At 36.4% G+C, this 22,796-nt stretch overlaps 1 protein-coding gene across 12 annotated transcripts in view; it reads left to right on the top strand.

Annotated features, from left to right (window-relative positions):
- KIDINS220 (kinase D interacting substrate 220) overlaps nucleotides 1–22,796 on the top strand; it is a 104,763-nt gene that overhangs the window by 80,275 nt on the left and 1,692 nt on the right. For 2 of the 12 annotated variants that reach the window (XM_078055929.1, XM_078055928.1), the window contains exons 25-32: nucleotides 676–789; nucleotides 1,561–1,617; nucleotides 6,069–6,104; nucleotides 7,666–7,698; nucleotides 12,464–12,595; nucleotides 14,439–14,537; nucleotides 15,556–15,792; nucleotides 18,377–21,356. In XM_078055929.1, the coding sequence (XP_077912055.1) occupies nucleotides 676–789; nucleotides 1,561–1,617; nucleotides 6,069–6,104; nucleotides 7,666–7,698; nucleotides 12,464–12,595; nucleotides 14,439–14,537; nucleotides 15,556–15,792; nucleotides 18,377–19,639 (1,971 nt within the window). In that variant the 3' untranslated portion in view covers nucleotides 19,640–21,356. Of the gene's footprint in view, nucleotides 1–675; nucleotides 790–1,560; nucleotides 1,618–6,068; nucleotides 6,105–7,665; nucleotides 7,699–12,463; nucleotides 12,596–14,438; nucleotides 14,538–15,555; nucleotides 15,793–18,376; nucleotides 21,357–22,796 lie in introns of those variants that run through there. The other 10 variants (XM_078055932.1, XM_078055931.1, XM_078055934.1 and 7 more) reach the window with 7 other exon arrangements.

Here is a 22,796-nt window from a genome sequence, read left to right as displayed (position 1 = left end):
TGTAATGAAGCTTAATGAGTTTTAATCTTTATGTTTAGCCCATATAATCTGATATCTCCTGTTTATGTGATGTTGGCTACAAATAAATGCCGTAGTTATAAATCTTGCTAAACAATGGATTCCCCATTAAAAAAAATACATCTTATTTAGGAGATACACTCTAGGGTATAGGATATAAAGTAAGCTCTAGGAACTTAGAGTAAAAATATTCCTGGAATCCATACTGGGGTGTTCTCATATATATTGAGACTTTTTTTGGTCTTGCTTAAGGCTAACCTTTTTTTGTAAAGAATAGTATTCTATTAAGAGTCCATTCTGCCTTTTTTTTTTTTTAAGAGATTGTGAGTTAATATTTGTAAATCACTTAGGAACTGGTACATGGTAAGCCCATAAAAATGTTAAGGAGAAACTCTTGTCACATTGTAAGGTGTAAAACTTTAGTTGCTTAAAAAACCTTGTATTAAATCAACAATCTGAAAATTTAAATACTGGGTCTTAAATTTGGGTTTGATATCTTACAGACTATGAGTAAGGCTCTTTTTCTTTTGTTTTGTCACTTGCATTATTAAAAATTTGGAGTTGTATTTTATTGGTTAGTTTCATTTGATAAATCTCATCACATTTTGATTTGTGTAATTGTTTATCCCCTTCTTTTGTTACGTGTTTTTTCCATAGCCATTCTTTGCCCCCTACCTTTACACGCCAAGGTATTACCCTGGCGGCTCCCAACACCTCATCTCACGTCCATCAGTAAAAACGAATTTGCCCAGAGATCAGAGCAATGGCCTAGTAAGTATAAAAAAGGGTAACTAAAGTATTAATCTAATAAGACACATAGACAGCAGTAGAAGTTTGGTTATTTTCTTTCTGTAGCAAAAGAATGCAACTTATTTTATAAATAGTTTTAAGACACATAAGCTATTACTAACATAAAATGTGTTTTGTTTTCATTTCTGATAATGTCTATGGAAGGAAAATGACTAGTGGCCTCAGTGAATAAATGTTGAGTTGTTTACAACGAGAGTTTCTGGCTTATAGTGCAGTGTCTGTTACCAAAACTTTAAAAACTAAACCTTTACATCTGCTAATTTCTAATACCTTTTTACAAAAACATACATACATGGTATCTGTGTGTGTGTGTATATATATATAAAGCATATATATATATATATATATGTTAGCCCTATGGTATAAAAATTCGAGGATATATTGGAAGAGCATTTTAATCTAATGGCAGAAATTAAATAGGATAAGGGAATTACTCAGATGTATGATTGAATCTAATCCGAAACAAAATACATTGTAAAATATTACGTGTTCCTGATGGTCAGCTTAGTTTAACAATTTAAAAAAAGAAATTTCCTGTTAATATATTTTTATAAATTAGAAGGTCAAAGCTATAGAACTTAAACTGTTATTTCAAATTTAAATGTCACTAAGGGAAACTCTTTTCATGTCCAGGTTTCAGTGTTGTCTCTGATCATGTTAGCATCGTGTTCATTCATCATCTTAGTTTGGCCCCACTCACCTTTCACCCACACTCTTGTTTTGTGTTGTTAGGAGGTTATCAAGGAGGATGCTGCTGAGGGGCTTCCTTCACCCACAGACTCCTTGCGGGTAACGGAGTAGTCTTGTGGTGGGAACACGAGCCTGTCATCGCTTCTGCAGCAGTAACAAGTGTCTTAGTTGTGGTGACAGCAGTCCCCTAACTCTGCATCTGTGTTGTGATGGCCGCTAGTGTAGAGTAGCTGATACTAATCATTGTAGTTCACGGATTAATTTAAAAGCTAATGTTTAACTTTACCCTTTATTTCCTCCTGTTTTTCCCCTTTTTCAATGATATGGGATGGACTCTTTTTTTATTGTCCAAGAAGGACAGGATTTTTCTAGCAGCCATCAGGAGCAGTCAGTTGGTGGTATTTGTTCCTTAGAGTTGAGCAATATTTTCACCTTTGATTATTTTTCTTAAGCCTACAGTTGGTACTGCACATGTGGGATACTTTTGAAAGTATCCAGAATCACCCTTGAGACCACAAAAGGACATTATAAGCTAGATGGTGTAGACCAAAATGCATCTGTAGTGACTCATTCTTAATCTGGGTGTCCACAGTTTATGAAACCTTAGTGTGAATGTAGTACTATTTTTCTTTTTCTGTATTTTTATTAAAATAAAATTTCAAGATAAACAGAGGTAGTTCATGATGTAAAGGGAATTATTTAAACCTTTTTGGGCCAACACCTTAAAGTGGGTTTCTTAAAAAAAAATTGTATAGGAAATCACTTCGTATATTTATTATTCAGGACTTTGTGTTTAATAAGAAATATGTTTAATGTGGTGAGCCTTAAAATGTTCATTTACTTAATGTGGAATTTAGGAATCCAATTTATATTTTAACTTCTGTTGATTTATTTACAGAATGTTATGCCCACGTGGACATGATCAGTTTAATCTAGAGTTCTGCTGAAGTGTGGCATGACGGTTAGAATTACTGTGGGGGAAATATTACATCCTGAGCTTATCCGTAACTTTTAACTTAAAACATGCATTTGGGTAGGCAGTAGTTTTTTAGCTTTAATTTTCTTTGAGTTAATGTTAGTAAGAGAGAGAAAGAGAACCATTTTGGTGTTTTCATTGAGGAGTTGATGATTCTTTTTAAGTCATATAACATTTCAACTGAAGTGTTTGAGTGACTCCAATTATCCAGGAATAATAGACACAATAAACCATAATAATTCTGTTTGGGTGTTGGGCGAATCTTTAATGCGTGGATCATTGCCACGATATGCAAGAATGACTTTTAGTTTAGTCAGAGAACCCTTCATACATACATTCATGCATGTAATGTAATTCTCTAAGCTAAAATTCCTTAGCAAACTTTTGATGAAAAGCAGAGACTGTGAAGAATTTGATGGTCTTAACGACACAGACATGCTAAAATAGTAGCTATTCCTATGCTTGAGTATGTGAACAAACACTTGTAATTAAAAGATATCTGTAGTTTCTTTCAGGGACCAGCGAAGGAGCATTAAGCAAATTTAAAAGGAGTTTTTGGGGAAGGGGAAATAATGCAATTCTTGTGATGTGTTTAGAAACCCAGTAACAAAGAATAAAGGTGCTCTGCATATATTAGTGCCTTTGTTTAGTAAAATAACCATCCTATTTGCTCTTCTTTTAATATTAAAAGATAGTTTTGTGATTGGCTTAATGAATAATAAGTGCTTACCAAGCTTTCTTTGCTTTTAAGAAATTAACAATGACAATAGCATGTAAAATTTGTTTGGTAGAAGACTAGTAAAAATAGACAACTTAGTTCAAAGCCAAATCAAAGGCAGTGGTGGAAATGTGAAGTACCTGTACATGGGAACATTGTCCAGGATCTTTTTGGGTGAACCAACATAGAAGTAGTTAATATAAAAATTATTTAGCCCTTTGTGACTCATACGGCTTTACAGTCCTGTAGTAGAAAGTTTCATATTTCTGAGATAACAGGACTATGGGTTGAGTCCATCTGCTTATTCAGCTGACCTCCTGTATGCAACAGTTGATGACAAGAGCTGCTTATAGACAAGTCAGGAACCACACAGATACTTCTGGATCAATTGTCTAGTCATTACAGACACAGAGTAATGAGTAAAAATAACAACACTGCCAATAGAGCAAGACCATAAAGAGTTAACCAGCTGTTATTTTCAACGTAAATGGTCCCATCTTTTTTTACCACAAGGAATTCTGATAAACCTTTATAAAGTAGATCCTAATGAAACAATTGGTTTTTCTCACATTAAGGAACATTGTAATGATTATAGCTTGTGAAGGCCAGCCAAGGACTTACCAGATAAGTTATAGATAGTCCAAGTGTTTCACAAAAGTGAAGATGTAAAATACAAGACTCTGTGCTAACTCAAAAAAATAATTTTATATAGAGAAAATATATGCCAAATCTTCTAAAACTGGGGAAGAAAATTAACATTGGACCCAAGATATGTTTCCCAGAAGATTAGAGCTAGAAAGGACCAGTAGTTTTCAAACTTTCAAAGCAGAGAAGTTTCTTTCAGAAATGAAATATTAATCAGAACTCTAGTTCATAAAACCAGTAAAAGCACAAGTGTGGCCCCCACCCTGGACTTGCCTTCCCTCTTAAGGATCCTCAGGAACACTAGGACCCGTGGCCTCATTTAGCTCCACAGTACAGAACATCATTCAGGACTGGGTCTGTGAGACTTGCCTGTGGTTCACAGGAGGGGAGTGCCAGATGTGGGACTGGAATCCACATGCCCGTGTCGCAGCCCATTCCTCAGACGATGCTGCCTTCTTTGCTCCTGTAATACTAAGCGTGACTTAGCCAGGTATTTGATCTTAAGTCAAATAGACCCTGGTGGTTAGCTCTTTGCCTTGGACAAATTACTTAACCTCTTGGATACCCAACTTCATCTGGAAAAAGCAGACCTACCACATAGGTCTGATGTAAGGATTACTCAGCCTTAGGACACTTTAAGGACTTTATTATTATTATTATTACTACACCAAAGGCCAAATTTCATGGAGCTTTAAAGACTCAGAAACCAAAACTGTTTCATGTTAAATTATCTCTGTCTCATTGGTAGGAGTAGTGTACAAATACACTAGTCAGTGTAGATTAACTCAGCCTTTTATCTGTTGATGCTTCTCTGGCCCAAAAGGTGTCAATTGGTTTGTTTTCTTAGAATTGAGAAGGATTTCTAGGTTATTTGAATGCTCCAAATACTTTAAAATTTTGACAGCTTTCCAGGGAATTTACTTGGTGCCTGTGCTTTCTTTCAGTCCAGGTCCCACTAGAAGTAGTGGCATCCGAGTATTCTGTGACCATGAAGGGGAGGACTCAATGGGGAAGACTTGTCTCAGGCCAGGGCGCGTCAGCGGCGTTTTGTTATGGTCTTTCAGAGTTGCTCTTAGGAGTACTGGAGTCAGTTGTTTTTTTTTTAAAGATTTTTTATTTATTTATTTGAGAGAGAATGAGAGACAGAGAGCACGAGAGGGAAGAGGGTCAGAGGGAGAAGCAGACCCCCTGCTGAGCAGGGAGCCCGATGTGGGACTCGATCCCGGGACTCCAGGATCACGACCTGAGCTGAAGGCAGTCGCTTAACCAACTGAGCCACCCAGGCGCCCTGGAGTCAGTTTTTACTTAAGGTCTGCTGCTCATGGTGGAAACTATTTTTCACTGAAAAGCAGTCCTTCAAAAGCAGGAACGATACAGCATTTCTTTCCTTCTTATCCTTTCTTAAATTATTTAGCACTGAGTTCTACAGGTGCCTGTGTGATCACTCACTGGCTCAACAAATTTACTGAGTGTCTACCAGGCACCATCCTAGTAGGATATCGCAGTGAACAAAACTGATGAAACTCCTGCCCACATCGAGCTTGGGGGTTCAAAGGCTGCCAAGGGAATTATCCAGGCTCCGAAATCATTCTTTCTCAGGCTTCTGTGCCTCAGGGTTTACTTGATACCTTTAGGCAGCTGTATTTAGATCACTTACATACCACTTTGAAAAGGCATGAAAAATTGGGATGCCTGGGTGGCTCAGTCAGATAAGCGTCTGCCTTCGGCTCAGGTCATGATTTCAGGGTCCTGGGATCGAGCCCCACATCAGGCTCCCTGCTCAGCGGGGCGTCTGCTTCTCCCTCTGCCTGCTGCTCCCCCTGCTTGTGCTCTCTGTCTGGCAATTAAATAAATAAAATCTTTAAAAAAAATTAAAATTAAAATTAATTAAAAAAAAAAGGCATGAAAAGAATTAATACCCAGTGTCATTGTGAAGAACTTCAGAAGTGCAAAGACAGTGTTAATGACAGTATCCTTAATTCCAGTGTGCTGTTAGAGAGCAATGAAAATTACTGAACTAATAAAGGTATTAAAAATGAAGGTCTTGGTTTTCATTAAACTGGATCCAATTGGCAGAGTAACTAAGTGAGTAAAAAGTAAAAAAAGATGGGGCTCAGCTGTAGATAATTTTTATTTCCACCACTGGCTTAGAACTTTTAACCTGTTTTTGAACAAATGTATGTCCAAATCAAGCTGTCTCTCATTGTTCAGGAGCAGAATTGGACGAGAAAGTTAAAGATGCCTTGGGTAAGGAATGGGCTTGTTTTAGGTTTTGTTTAGAGTGTAGGATCCGGACAGGTACTCGCTGCCACCTCGCAGTGGCTTTTCTCAGGGTCGTTCACACTTTCTAAAGTATATTAGAAGTACGTTTTTATTATTCTCTCTCAGTATGGAACGGTATTCACTTATTTTTACTTTAATAATATAGTGAAAAATTGTATTCACTTTGGGCTTGAAAGTCTTTGTGCCAGACTTAAACTCAAGAAAATGTTTTTCCCTAAGCAATTAATAAACTGCCACAGAATTGATAGATTTCCATAGAAATATACTGCAGTAATGAGATCACTGAGATACTAGAGTACAATTAGAAGTTAAAAAAATAAAAAATCACATTTATTGCAGTTTTTAATACTTTTGTTTTTTTAAGATTGCCCTTAAAATGTAGGTTAAGCCTCATCTGTCAACTTTGACCTCATTATTATTTCTCATGTAATTTGAAGAATAAGTTATATTTTCCAACTAGGTTAACAATAGCTTTCTTTTGTGTTTTGGGTATCTTAAACTAAGCTGTAATTTCATTAGGACTCCTTTTTGATGTTTTTTTCAAGTCTTCACAGATATATAGATAGATACATAGTAACTTTCTGAAAATCCTATTTATAAGGCTGGTATGTAAATTAGAAAGAAAGATTTCCGTTAGGTATTGCAGATATTGAGTAGGTCAGAAGGAGAACATCTGACATTAGGCTAGCAAAGCCCTGTCCTTTATTAAAACAATGTTGGAAATTAACTTTGAATCAATATTGTCAGTCATCTGTAGATTATTTTAACTACTTAACATTTTTTGCCACCAACCTAATGGGTACAGAAAAGTAAGTAACAGCAGCGGCATCTGCTTTGAATGGGAGATAATTCTTAATTAATTTTTAAAAATCTACATCACTAAAATAATTATGTTAATCATGGTATGCAGATACTTTTCGCCATTACAGCATAAAGCTGTAAGGCTGTTAAGGCCTTTCTTTTCAAATGGTGTTTTAGTGCATCTGTCATGTGCCAAATGCCCAATGAAACAAAACCCGAGTTTGAAAAGTGTATTTCTGAGCATTAAGTATAGTGTGGCTAGATAATATTTCATTTTATGAAGTGATCATGTGAATTCCAAGTGCTTAAGTCTTATTATTAAATTGGTTAACTTTAGTTGTAGTGTTTTAAAATCAGAATATTTAAATATCAATTTTACGTTGGTATGTGGTAGGAATACTGACTTTTCAGAGCAAGTTTTATTTACCCAGTTTTCTTGTTGAATGTATGGCCTATGAGTCATTCGTTTAATGGGAAGACTATGAATTTTGAGAGTACAATTGTAAAGTTACCAAGCCCATGTTAATGCCATTAAACTACTGTGTGTGTGTGCGCGTGTGCGCATGTGAGCGTTCCTTGCTTTGTGCTGCTGCAGAGGGTGGTGTGTTTAAAGTTACGGAAAGTCTGAGGAATGACAGGCGTGCTGCCTATGTTTATTTTATGTGCCTGTTTGATGTTTTACTTAAGCTCGTGTCCTTCATTCTGTTTTATTCCTTCTTTAAAGCCGTGTGACTCTGGGTTTAACAAACAAAGACAGGTACAGAAATTTTCAGTGAAATCTTACTCACTTTTCTTATTAGATTATTAGAGGCAATCTTTGGCACTTTCACGCTGGGCTGTTGATAAATCTGTGCTTATTTCAGTGCCTTGGGTTTATTTTAATAGCTGCTTTCAGCCTTTGCATGGCACTCATTCTGGCTAATCAATTCTAAGCTTATTTAATAAATTTACCAAAATGATAATGTTTCAGAGTGTAGTTTTAATCTACTTACAATATAAAACAATACAGTTACATCAAGGTAATTCTAGTCTGTTTTGTTATCTTTGCTTTTTCCTGAAGAAATTCTGATTTGTGTGCATTTTGAAGTTTATACTTAACAGTTTAAACAAACTAACATCTTCTTTATTCAAATATCCACATTAGAAATTTTTAAAAAATAAATTGTGATATTTGCTGAAATGATCTGTTCTAGACTTACAGCAGGTGTATTTCAAGTAAGAATGCATGATAAACTTGAAAGTATTACCATCCTTTGTATTGTCAAAGTAACATGATTAGTTTTCTATTAATTTACCTGTTGAATTATTAAGTATGCTTTTTCCTTATAACTTTTGTACTCTTTCTCCTTCCTTTGATGAGATTTCCATCCAAAAATCATTATTTTGGTTACTAAGATTGATTTGGTTTCAAAATAATTGTATTATATGTGATTACTTTAGCAATGACCTGGCAGATAATTACCATTTCTTCTACTCATAGAGGCATATTGTAAAATATTTTAACTTATTGATAATTTACTCTATCTTGATAAAGCCCTACTTAAATCTAATCAAGAGTCAGACTATAGGTTTGATGGAATTACAGGGATCTTCTGTTCATGCGTGTGTCTGTCTTATAAAGCTTCTAAAAGTCATTCAGGGAATATATATTTTCTACCTAATCCCCAATGATAAATTGTGGGGTTTTTTTTGAGAAATTAAGTTTTAAAATAATTGATAAAGTGCAAGTTTTAAAGACTCATAAAAGTAAAATTATATGGAGCTTTCTCTTTCAAAGGACAAGAGTAGTATCTATCAGCAGGTCTCTGTTGCTGAGTTTCCAGATTCCCTGTGGAAATAAGATACTCTAAAAGTTTACATTTCCCCCTAAGCTGGCAGAGTTAATTTGTTCCATGTCTATTATACTTTTCCTTTTTAAAAGCACAGTCAGAAATAAAGTTTTTGGGGGATTAAGAAAAAAACCTTTTTACTTTAAAATAATTTTAGACTTAAAGAAAAGGTACAAAAATAGTATTCCTTTAATGTTAACATCTTTCCTAACTGTAGTATATTTATTGTTCAAGAGCAGAAATTAAAGTGGTACAATTCTCTTTTTTTTAAATTTTTTTTATTGTTATGTTAATCCCCATACATTACATCATTAGTTTTAGATATAGTGTTCCATGATTCATTGTTTGTGCATAACACCCAGTGCTCCATGCAGAACGTGCCCTCCTCAGTACCCATCACCAGGCTAACCCATCCTCCCACCCCCCTCCCCTCTAGAACCCTCAGTTTGTTTTTCAGAGTCCATCGTCTCTCATGGTTCTTCTCCCCCTCCGATTTCCCCCCCTTCATTCTTCCCCTCCTGCTACATTCTTCTTCTTCTTTTTTTCTTTCTTAACATATATTGCATTATTTGTTTCAGAGGTACAGATCTGAGATTCAACAGTCTTGCACAATTCACAGCGCTTACCAGAACACATACCCTCCCCAGTGTCCATCACCCAGTCACCCCATCCCTCCCACCCCACCCCCCACTCCAGCAACCCTCAGTTTGTTTCCTGAGATTAAGAATTCCTCATATCAGTGAGGTCATATGATACATGTCTTTCTCTGTTTGACTTATTTCGCTCAGCATAATACTCTCCAGTTCCATTAAAGTGGTACAATTCTCTTGACTAACTGTAGACTTTACTTGAATTTCACCAGTTTTTTCACTAATGTCATTTTTCTGATCCAAGATCTAATTCAGTTGTGTTTGTTGCTAATTATTTCTTAGAGTTCTCTGGTCTGTGACAATTCCTTGGTCCTTCCTTGTCTTTCATGACCTTAATTACCACTTTTAAGAATACTGGTCAGGTGTTTTGCAGATTGTTCCTCTGCTTGGGTTTGTCTTCTGGAGGTTATATATCCCTGGTAAGAGACCCCTAGGAGTGATGCAGTGCCCTTCTCAGCGCATCCTGTTAGAGGGTCGGTGCTGGGCTGCAGTCTGACCGCTGGTGGTGCCAACCTGAATCACTTGCTTAAGGTGGCGTCTGCCAGATTTCAACACTTGTGAAGTTTTATTTTTTCCTTTGTAATGAATAAATATCTTGGGAGAGATACTTTGACACTCTGCAGATAACCTGTTTCTGCTTATACTTTTGCCCATTAATTTTAGTACACATTGATGTTATCTTATGTGCAACCTCTATTACTGTAATGTTTTCTTAATGGTAATTTTCTGTTTCTTTCCACATTTATTAATCCAACTCTATAAGGAAAAGCTGTCTTTTATTCCTCAATCGTTTATTCAATTATTTATTTTCACTTATTCAGTCATTTCTTTATATCAGTATAGACTCATTCTATATAGAATAAGTTATAATCCAGTATGATAATTATTTATTTTGGTGATCAAACTGTTCATTTGTTATTTTTGAACCAAGAATATCTAAAGTAGAAATGTATCCAGAGAGAAGAGACAGGTTGAGGAATAAGAATATTTAGAAGACAGTATTAAAGATCATTTAAAAGATAAATATTATTCAGCAATAAAAAAAAATGAAGTGCTAGTACATACTATCACATGGGTGAACCTTGACATTATTCTAAGTGAAGGAAGCCAGACACAAAAGGTCACATGTTGTATGGCTCCATTTATATAAAATGTCCAGAATAGGCCAATCTAGAGACAGAAAGATTCCTAGCTGACAGGGGCTGGGCATGGATGTTGGAGGGATGGAAAATGACCACTAATGGATACAGGCATTTCATTTTAGGGACGTGAAAATGTCCCTAAAATGAATTGTGGTGATGGTTTTACAACTATGCAAATATACTAAAACCATTGAATCATACGCTTTAAAAGGGAGAATTGTAGGGTATGTGAATTATAACTCAATAAAGCTGTTTAAAAGGAAAGGAAGATAAAACAAGTATGGTTATTAAAAATTCATACAAAGGATTTGAAATTTCCATTGTAGATACTGGGGAATTATATTTTGAATATTGGCTATACTCATTCAGGCAGAAAATCGAACTATGTGTAGAGATATGAAAACTAAACTATGGAAATACTAGTGTTTTGCTGTTAGTATTTTTGAAGCATTGTACCTCGGACCATATAACATATGGCATATTTAAAATTTATATTTAATTAAAAACAAACTATGAATAAACATGTTTGGTGCAGGATATTCCAAGTCATTAATTTTAAAACTTTTATGGGCCTGTCTCATACTTGCTAACTTGCTGAGACTCCCTGTCATAAAATTAATACTCCAACTCCCTGTTCAATATGGTCTCATTCCCTAGCTGTATTTATATGTAATATAGATGTATGCTGTGTATATACTATTTGTGTATATATTTACTTATCAGTTCATAAAGACAGTATCATTTATGCTTTCACATTACAAATAAAGTTTAACAACTGGCTACTAGGCCGTTTTGGCTGTGTTATAGTGTACTTTTGTCCTGATAATGGTAGAAGATAGAAAATAAAAATTTACACATCCTTGAGGATAGGATAAATATTATTTATTTTAAGATTAGATTGAATGGTAAACAGGGCAGATCATTTGGAACGTTGTCTTTATCTGCTATGCTAGTTCGTTTGTCTTCTCTCCATTATGGTTATAGTTTCTTTAAACTTTTCAAAAGGGAAAGTAGGAAGTTGTTAAGACCTGATAAGTTAGGGTTCTGGCCCACATCTACTAACCAGCTATTTATTCTGTGACTTTAAAGCCAAAACTTAACCTCTTTAGACCTCAGTGTCCACATCTGTAATTGAGGCGATCCATGTATAATGGACCACAGGGCAAATACTTCTTTAGTATGTCACCACATTCAGAAAACGTTTTTCTTCTAAATAAATACTAGATTATTTATTATTGCGATTTTTCTTTTAAATGAGACCAAATTTTAATGGATTATATTTACTTTTATATGTGTTAAGAAGTAATATTGTTGTTTTGTATTTTATATGCTTATTGTATAGATTCTTAAAGGGAAATTTTAAATTCCTTGGATATAAAATATGATCAAGATCTGAAAACTTTAGCTGTCATATTATTAAGGTAGTATGTAGAGACATTTAAAGCTGTTTAGGCATTTAAAAAATTATTTCAAAGATTTATTTTTATTTTTACATTTTATATTTTTATAATATAGGCATCAGTAATTTTCCCTCTTTGTTGCTTTTTTTTTTAAACTCCTCCTTAAGGGCTGCACCCTACTCTTCCGCAGTCAGGCTGCAAACATTTGAGAAGTTAGGCTATGCTTGATTCATGGAATGTTCCATCTTCTTAGAAAAGTGGTTGTGATCAGGCTTTATTTGCTATAATACAAGCTACTCCTTAAAGTAAAACAGTAGCTAAATCTATTCCCTAATGGCATTTCCCATACTACACACATTTACTGTTTTTAGCTTTAGTTTGAAAATTTGTTATTAATCAGAGTACTTCACAGTGCAACTCTGTGAATGTTTCTCTGTCATGTGCTGTGTACATCTGGCATTAAAAGCTATTCATACGTGTATTTTTCCATGGCTCATCTAGGGGTCAGGCTCAGCCTCAGGAGCAATGATATCACTGAATTCAATGAATGTGGATGCAGTATGTGAGAAACTGAAACAAATAGAAGGGCTGGACCAGAGTATGCTGCCTCAGTATTGTGCAACCATCAAAAAGGTGATGTACAAATTTACCTGCCGACTGGAAGCAGGACTGAGGGTGTGGGAGATGGGGCTCCGTGGACAATGAACACTCCGTTTTTAGCTTCTCAAAGATGGATGCTCTGTTGAAATAGGAAAGCTCCAAATGGAAACATGATTCTTATTATTTTGTATCCTAAAATTGCCCTATTATTTCTTAGTTTATAAATGGATAAAAGAAAGCTGTATTACAATGTTATTTTTTAAATGACCTAATGTAAGTAGAAATGCCTTGATGAGAAATACAAAGCTCTATGGAGCGTCACAGTTAGAGTAATAATAATTCATGTCTCCAGTATGCAGCATTGAACATTTGAAGCCTTTTTATATGTTATTTTCTTTGATTATATTACTTATTTGTGACTTAATAATTATCAGAGTAAACCACACTTCATTTTTCCCAGACTGTTACTTTTGTGTCTTAATAGGACTTATGAGTGTGTCCCATTTGATGAACCTCATAGGTTTGGTTAACACGTTTGAGGAAGTTTATTTCTTCCTGGGTCCTGTTCTTGCCCTTCTAGTAGCTACCACGAAGTTGGACAGTAATGCCTGGGATTGAGGGAAGGCTTCCCATGTTATGCAAGGCTGCATCCCTGTTATAGTAGATATTTCCACTAAATACGCTTTTTATGTTTTTTCTAGCAGGGAACTATAGTAAAGTAAACATTAATAACAAGCCTCTAATGTTTGCATACTTTAAAGAATGGCATCTAAAAAGTTTTGTAAAGAATTACGAGCATGTATAGATACCATTTTACTAATCTCAGTCTACATTTAGGAAACATAAACTGCGTTTACGTCAGTTTCCTTACAGCTCTGGCTAGTGCTAATCCCTGTTTGCAAAAGCATCAAGCACTGCCTTTCTGAGGTGCAAACCTGACTCCTCCAGGCAGCTTGGGTAGTGTCAGGAGAGGGTGAGGCCTCCAACTTGAATCCTTGGCAGTTTTGTTTCCATTATGACAGCATCTTCTTCCCACTCAGCTCTGCCGGCAGCCCTGGCTTCCGAGGCCCATCCTAGCGCCTGGTCTCTTAAGTGTGGCGAACTGCCTTGCATTTCTGCAGCAGGACCTCTGTCCCAGGACTGCTCTGTACATTCATGTCGTCAGAATTAACTTGGAGACTGAACATTCCATCAGTTTTAAACAGAAGTATTCCATCATTTTGCCACAGTTAATAAAGCCAGGTTGTGTATTTTGTAAAATCAGCAAGCCACCTATTATTAATAAAGAAAATTCCATCTGTTCCTCTTTGGCAGAAATTAGAATTACAGAGACCCAATAGTGATACAGTCATTTTTGGTGAATTTAATAAATTGGGAAATTAGTGGGTGGACATTCTTTGGCTAAAGTTATCTAATATAACTGATAAACAAGCTTGTCAGAGTTTACTTCATTTAGAACTTTGTCTGTGACTGACATACTTACAAGGACAGACGTCTTTGTCCCCTCCTGGGAGCTTCGTTCCTGTTCATATTTTACAAGATCAGAGGAGAAAAACTAATGATTTTGTTTATTGTTCATGGCAGTGTGTAGGTAGCTTTGGAAATAGTTGGGAGGGTTACCTCTTTGGTTGGTCCCTGAAGAGTGATTTGTTTTACTTTTGTGCTTATGACACTTGGAAAAATACGGAGTGGCTGATGTTGTTCAAAGTCAGCATGCTTACGATATTATTACGTAGGATAGTAAACTTGTTTAGGTCAATATTTTCTAGTCAGTAATGACTTTCTTAGTACTAAATATAAATGTACTTTTTAATCACTAATAATTCAGATATCTCCTGTTTTGTTTGTCTTTATACTTGCATTTATTTTTATTCAGGCAAACATAAATGGCCGTGTGTTAGCTCAATGTAACATTGATGAACTGAAGAAAGAGATGAGTATGAATTTTGGGGACTGGCATCTTTTTAGAAGCACAGTAAGATATTTTATGTTTATAGAATTATGTATAATATTGTATGAGGCAAGTGCTAATCATTACTGGTCCAAACTGCTGTTTTTCTGTATTTTTAAAAAACATGTAACAAATGCATTTTACACCTAAGTATGACCCTTGTCTATTATGTTATGCAGAACATACATAGCAGCACGTGGTAACCTTTCCTTTGGGCATTTCACTTGGAGATTTGGGGAAGAGGTGACCTGCTGATTCTCCATGCTTTCATTGACGAAGGCTTTCTCTTTGAACTGCCTCTAGTCAGGCTCCCTAAGCCTCTAGGCCTCGACCTTGGTGTCTATCCTTGTCAGGCCTGCATCGCCCAGTTTTAGCAAGGATCATCATGTTAAGACAGTTTAGGAACAACCTCCACCCTCACTATCTGATCATCCTTCGTCCGTGATCAAACTCCTCATTCCCCACCAACCCCCCAGATGATATCTGATCACTCTGGCCTGCCTTCAGCGAGAATCCTGTCAAGTTGGTTCAGTCAGAATTCCCCCTTAACCTTGATGTTTCCTCTTAGCAATTTTCTACCCACTGACCCCCACCCCACTGCTTGCTATAAATGCCTTCTCGTCCATGCTGCTTTTTGGATTGAAGCCAATTCTATCCTGAGGTCTCTTTTCGCCCATTGCAGTAGTTTCTGATTAGAATCTGCTTTCACCACATTAGCCACTGTCCAGCTCTGGTTCTCTTTGACACACTACAGTTGCATTCTGTTTTGTTCTCCAGTTAAATTTTAAACTAAAGTAATAATAACATAATGGCCAAATTAGAGTGCAATACGTATATGATGGTTTTGCCATTCCTTCTTTTAGTATAATTGAAATGAAAGATAAGCAGATATATTTCAAATTCATTAGAAACTCACAAGAAGTCTGCTTTCTCATTTTCATTGTAATAACTATAATGTTTTATTTTTAAAAGTATTTTCTAAAGCTTCTAAAATGTGATTGCTCAGTGTGGATATTAATGTTATTTTTTTTCTTCTGTTAAGGTACTAGAAATGAGAAATGCAGAAAACCAAGTGGTCCCTGAAGACCCACGTTTACTTAGTGAAAACAACAGTGGCCCAGTTCCTCATGGTGAATCTGCGCGTCGCTCTTCACACAACGAATTGCCTCATACCGAGCTTTCCAATCAAACTCCCTACACACTGAACTTTAGCTTTGAAGAACTGAATACACTTGGCCTAGATGAAGGTGCCCCACGTCACAGTAATCTAAGTTGGCAGGTATTTATTAAATGTCATTTTTCATATTACTGAAGAGGAGTAGGGCGATTTTAATTCACTGAGAATATGTTGGTGCATTTATGTAGTCATTCAGAAAATACTTAATGAATACTTCAGTGGACAAGACAGAGGGCTCCCTATTCTTAAGGAACTGTATTTTTCTGAAGAGGACAGTGAGTAAAACAAAGAAAAAAAAATAAGATCTTTTTGGAAATTGGCAAGAACTGTCAAAGCAATAAACTAGGGTAATGGCACAGAGAGGCAATGGGAACTGGGCTGCTTTGGTTAGGCTGGTTAGCGGAGTTCAGGCTTCACTTGCTATTTTCTTGTTAAATTCATTCATCAGTGGCTAAGATACATCCATTTTGGAAATTTACCATATATTATCCCTTTGAGCAGCATAATCTGGTTTTCAGTACGTATACCCAGTATTCATGGATATTCATTTTATTTCTGTTATCTGATACTAGATATGGGTGACTTTCTTCTTTGGATGTTCTTAGCAGACAGGAACCTGGGGAGGATCAGGAATAAAGAAGAAAGTGAGAGACACATGAGAAGAAGTAAGGAGAGAATAAGAAAAATAAACTAGGGAAAAACAGAGTAGGATGCAGAAAAGAGAGGAGACAAGCCAGGGAGGAAATGCAGTAAGTAGCTGCAGAGAGAAACTGTGCTGACAGGGAGCAGTATTTAGGAAAAGCAGCACCTGGTAGGTCTACCATTTTTAAGGCAGTTTGGTTTGGCTTGGTACTAAAAACATTTTTTTGTTGTCAGTATCTTTTTATATTACCAAGTACCTTTTTCTTTATGTTGGGAAACTATTTTATCATTGGGTACTGACTGAGATAAAAATTCCCTTTTATGAGAAGATAAGTTCACACTTGACCCTTTTGTCCCTGTGTTTCTGCAGCAGTGCTTCCTTTCTTTTCCCTGGGATTCCTTTTAGCATTACATAAGAAATCCTCCTTCTCTGCTTTTCCACACTTGGTATTTCCTCCCGTGACCTGGGAACTCCTAGCCTTCCCATCCATGCAGCAGCTCTCCAACAGTCTTGTAATCTCAGAGTCCCCTTGCACTTTTAAAAATGATTGAAGACCCCAGAGAGCTTTTGTTTATGTAAGTTGTATCTGTATATTACATTAGAAATAAAAACTGAGAAACTTTAGAAATACTTACTAATTTATTTAAAAATAAACCACTTATGTGTTAACATAAATAACATTTTTATGAGAAATGGCAATATCTTCCAAAACAAGACAAACTTTAGTGAAAATGGGATTGCTTTGCAAATCTCTTTGATGCCTGGCTCAATAGAAGGCAACCTGCCCCACTGCCCCATATCTGCTTCTGCACTAAATCTCCTGTGACCTCACACACCGTGCACCTCTGGAAGCCCCACTGGACACACTGGTGGGAACGAGAGTGAGAAGCACTGGTATTGTCCTGTGATGCTCTGATGAGAGCTGTTTAGACCTCTGGGTCCCCGAAGCGGTGTGTACGCACTGCATTTGGGAGCGGAGATGGTGCTGTCCGTACGTCCGAACCCACTTGCAGGAGACCTTCTCAAGGAGATGGGTCGTTTTCTTCCTGTGGGAGGAAGACTCTTGGCCTTATTTCTGCTTCTTTGCTTCAGCCTTTACTCTTATCCCTTCTTAGACTCCTTGGTTCTTTTTCTTCCATTTCCCTCCTCTTTTTCCTAATCTGTATTCTTTACTCCTCCCTTACCAGCTTTTCTGAGATCTAAAGCAATTCTAATCCTAAAACTTCACATTGGAAATCAAACTTTTAAAAATACTTAATTTCTCTGTTTACTGGGACCTGACTGTTGGCCTCATGGCTTCCATTTCTGTGATTTGGATCCTGTATTTGTCTTTTCTGTTGCACCCTATACTTTATTCCTTTTAAATTATTATTATTTTTTTTGACATTTAGAGTACATTTTCCCAATTGAAACTTGTGTCGTACAAGTTGAGAAAGGTTCTTTCTTTTTTTTTTAAGATATTTAGTGAATACTTCTTTTTTTTCTATTTAAAAATATTTTTTTTAATTCCAGTCAGTTAACATACAGTGTAATATTAGTTTCAGGTGTACCATATAGTGGCTCAGCACTTCCATACGATAACCAGTGCTCATCAGAGAAAGGTTCTTTTTAACGTACATTGAAAACTTGACTGTTTTGTTTTTGAGATATATCTTAACTCTAATCTTCTTTGTCTTTTCTAAGAGGAATTTTTATATTTTATCAATGAAGGTGACTTTTACCTTAAATAAAAGCTAAAAGTTTAAAGTGATAAAAATAGGTGCTAAGATTATTTGTTAATACAACCTTTAATTATACTTTTAAATATTAATAATAAACTAACTTTATTAAAATTTATATAAAGCTTTCTAATAACAGTAAAATTATCCGTAAGTTCACAGCTTTCATTAAACTGTCTTATGTAGAATTATTTTAAAAGAATTTGGTATTTTGAGGACTTTAAAAATTCTGAGTGTACATATATATTTCCTAAGTTGATATTTATTATGCCTTTTTTTTTTTGCTTATTTGCATTTTTAAATTTATTTTTTTCTGTCTTCACAGTCACAAACTCGCAGAACCCCAAGTCTTTCGAGTCTCAATTCCCAGGATTCCAGTATTGAAATTTCAAAGCTTACTGATAAGGTGCAGGCCGAGTATAGAGATGCCTATAGAGAATATATTGCTCAGATGTCTCAGTTAGAAGGGGGTGCAGGTTCCACAACAATTAGTGGCAGATCTTCTCCACATAGCACATACTACATGGGTCAGAGTTCATCAGGGGGCTCTATTCATTCTAATCTAGAACCGGAGAAAGGGAAGGATAGTGAACCAAAGCAAGATGATGGGAGGAAGTCATTTTTAATGAAGAGGGGAGATGTTATAGATTATTCTTCATCAGGGGTTTCCACTAATGATGCCTCACCCCTGGATCCTATTACTGAAGAAGATGAGAAATCTGATCAGTCAGGCAGTAAGCTTCTCCCAGGCAAGAAGTCCTCAGAAAGGTCAAGCCTCTTCCAGACAGATTTGAAGCTTAAGGGAGGTGGACTGCGCTATCAAAAACTTCCAAGTGATGAGGATGAATCTGGGACAGAAGAATCAGATAATACTCCACTGCTCAAAGATGATAAAGATAAAAAAATTGAAGGGAAAGTAGAGAGAGTATCAAAGTCTCCAGAACACAGTGCTGAGCCGATTAGAACCTTCATTAAAGCAAAAGAATATTTGTCAGATGCCCTCCTTGACAAAAAGGACTCATCCGATTCAGGAGTGAGATCCAGCGAAAGTTCTCCCAATCACTCTCTTCACAATGAAGGGGCTGATGATTCCCAGCTTGAAAAGGCAAATCTCATTGAGCTTGAAGATGATAGCCACAGTGGAAAACGGGGAATACCACATAGCTTGAGTGGTCTGCAAGATCCAGTTATAGCTCGGATGTCCATTTGTTCTGAAGACAAGAAAAGCCCTTCCGAATGTAGCTTGATCGCCAGCAGTCCTGAAGAAAACTGGCCAGCATGTCAAAAAGCCTATAATCTGAATCGAACACCCAGTACCGTGACTCTGAACAACAACAGCGCACCAGCTAACAGATCCAATCAGAATTTTGATGAAATGGAAGGAATGAGGGAGACTTCCCAAGTCATTCTGAGGCCTGGTTCCAGTTCCAACCCAGCTGCTATTCAGAATGAAAACCTAAAAAGCATGACGCATAAGCGAGGCCAGCGTTCAAGTTACACAAGGCTCTCCAAGGATTCTTCAGAGCTTCACGCAGTGGCCTCTTCTGATAGTGCAGGCTTCGGAGAGGAAAGAGAGAGCATTCTTTAAGAGAAATACGCAAAAGCAGAATAGTACTACTCTACCCCTATGACAGAATTGACCTGAGTTTATAGTGAAACCATCCATGCATGTCATCTTTGTATTTCATTCACAAATAATTAACAAATGGGAAAGTCTTTGGTAAAAAAAACATACACTATACAACAGAGGAAAATATAAGAAAGGGTGGTTGATCAGTCAGCCTCCACTGTCCTTGTAATTAGAAGCTTAAAAACTCGTTGTTATTGGAACTTTCATTGGCACACAACCCCATAAAATTTTTTGAGACAAGATCTAAGTATAAAGATAGGTCAGAAATATTATTAGATAGAAAGGGTGTGATTTGCCAAAGAAAATGGAAAGCTAGACACCCCTTTTGTACAACATTCATTCATCAAATATTCAAAGGAAGACATGGTGTTAGATGAACCAGAAGCAAATTTTGCTCTTAGAGGGTAGAAGATAAGAATTTGTAGGTTATGGAGTAGCCTAGAGACTAAATGCTCTATAAATTGAGAACCAGTGTTGTATATAATAGACATATTGTTTAACAAGGGCTTTAAAAATTGATAAGAAGATGAATGAACAGTGCTCAAAATAGAGCCCCAGTGACAAGACCTTTTTGAGCTGCTAGGAGAGTGGCCTGTGGGCTCGTCTCCAAATCCCAGACCTGGCTATAAGCACCATCCACCAGCTTGAGAACCCATGCTGGTCTCTTCTGTGACTCTTTTAAATGGTGTGCCCAACTTTTCTTAGCCTAGCAATGAGAGGGAAAAACGTGAATTCTTTCTCTGGAGAATCAGGGAGACATGGGTAATAATAGGCTCTAATAAATATTCATGGACCAAGAGAGTAAGGCAATAATTACATCAGAAAGGTCAGTGTCACTTGACAGATGACAAGGAAATATTTAATTAGGTAAAACTAAATTATTGTCTTCTATACCAGAGTAGAGTATATCTATCTACTTCATCTATTCCAAAACTAACACGCTAACCTAAGGGGAGGACCACAAGAAAGGATATACTTCTTTAAAATGTTTTAAAATATAACAAAGCAAGGGTAAAAAGCAGATAAAACTGGTGAGACTTTCCATTTATTGTTAGCAGGGTTAAGAGAATGATCACATATAAGTATCGTATGGACTAGTAGTGGACCCTATCATCATGCATTGAATTTTTTTTGTTGTTGTTTTAACTTAGCCTATTTATGTAGAATTAATTTTGGCAGTATATACTGAGTCACAGATAAGATCGTAGATGGTGAGATCGTAGAATGTGCAATTACCCAAATTTAGTGTTACATTTGTGATGGTTTTCACTTAATAGATTTTTATTTATACACTGAGTAAATTATTTAGTTGACCAGTCATTGCGCTAAAGAGTTGCTGTTTTGGGTTTCATTGCCTTGATGTTTGAGTATAATCTAACATTTCCTTAAAGTGTTTATTTCGCATGACTTTAACAAATGGTTTTAACCAATTAAAAAAAGGCAGGATGTTATTGACGTTATATATTGAAATGTTAACATTTTAGTATTTACAGTGCTTTAGTTCACAATATTGTATAATTAGTAATTATTTCAGAGGTGATATTTTGTTCTTTCTCCGGTGAGTAGATGCAGCTTGATATCATTGTCGTACATTCTTTACGCTGTTTGTGAAGTTAATACTAGAGTATTAAGTGTACAAATAGATTTAGAAAACAATAAAAAAAATTGCATGTTATTCTGACTCATGAATTTTTATTCACTACAGTGATGATGATTCACATTTTGATTACAAATAAAAGAGTACTTTGTGTGTTTTGTCGTATGTGTGTACAGTTTGTGAAGGATGTTCAGGTTCACGGGGCAGACGTGTGCTGAGCTGCCCCATAGTCCTTTGGAGAGAGCATGGCTCCTAGGTCCCCGCACCTGAATGGTGCCGTGGCATCCGTGCCCGACGGCACAACGCTCCACCGTGCATTTCTGTAGCTACAAGAAGTAGCTCGTCCAGATCCTGGGAGGATATCGACTTCATTTGTTATATGAGCATTGTGGAAAAGTTTTCTTCTCATACTGTTAACAGAAATTGACAAACCAGATGGCTTGTTGAGTCATACCATCATTCCTTTGAATCTTTGTGTCTACGTGTGCGTGTATGTGTGTCTATTTATACTATATAGCTCAGTCTGATCCTCACATATACAAAACTCTGCTTTAAGCTGGGTGGAAAATGATAGAAAAGAAAATTGGTGCTTTAATCTTGCTAGTCCCTTCGATTCTGTGTCACTTCGAGTCTTACCATATTTTATAAACCATTCTGCCTCCACTGTAAGCCACAGATAGTTCTGTTCACATAGCAGAACATTAAGCCCTGTCATTCACCTTGGACACGTGGAGTGGTGCATAGGAGTACAGCCCTCCTGCGGGGGAGACTGGAAATGGAAGGAAGCTATTGACATCTCTCAATTGATATAATTTTCACAGTGCTGAACGTGTAAGGTCAGCTCTCAAATTCTGGGAAATTTAAGCATTCGTAACTGAACCAACATTTCCAAAATTGACGGGAAAATCTGTTTTTGTGTGATATTTTATTTATGTGAGTTTTAGATAGCAGTCAATAATTTTAATTGCCTAGCCAAGTAATTTTAGAAATTTATTTGCTAAAATTCTCAACTTGAGGATCATTTGCATGTTGTAGTACTTCAGTAAAATACATTTGTAATCATGATTTTTTTTTCTTACAAATACTAACCATTAGAAAATACTGTTTGAATGAAATTAAATTCTTTATTCTTCTGGCTAAAATACTAAACTTAAAAGGTTTTAAGACTAGATAATTCTTGGTTATACCAGGAATTCTCAGCCTATTTAGAAGTATCCCAGAGTTTAAAAATCCCTGAATTCCTGGCTCACTCTTGAGTAAATCAACACAACTACCCGGAAAAGAGGGAACTAGAGGTCACTGTCCCCTTCACTTTGTGGGTGAGTGACACTGAGGGAAAAGGAGGTAAAAGGGAAGGTGCGATAAAATTAATTTTGGCAAACACTTGAGACTGAACATCTAGGCTCCCTTATTCCCTACCTGCCCTTTTAGACTTACGCTGACACTCGGCAGAAGGGAAGAAGCAGGTGGGGAAACTTTCTTGCTTGGGGGTATGGGTGAGGGCTGGCTAGCCTGGGG

The sequence above is a fragment of the Halichoerus grypus genome, chromosome 10, assembly GCF_964656455.1.
Source record: "Halichoerus grypus chromosome 10, mHalGry1.hap1.1, whole genome shotgun sequence".
Taxonomy (NCBI): Eukaryota; Metazoa; Chordata; class Mammalia; order Carnivora; family Phocidae; genus Halichoerus; species Halichoerus grypus.
The sequence above is the reverse complement of the archived record's forward strand: the minus strand, read 5'-3'. Positions and strand labels throughout refer to the sequence as shown.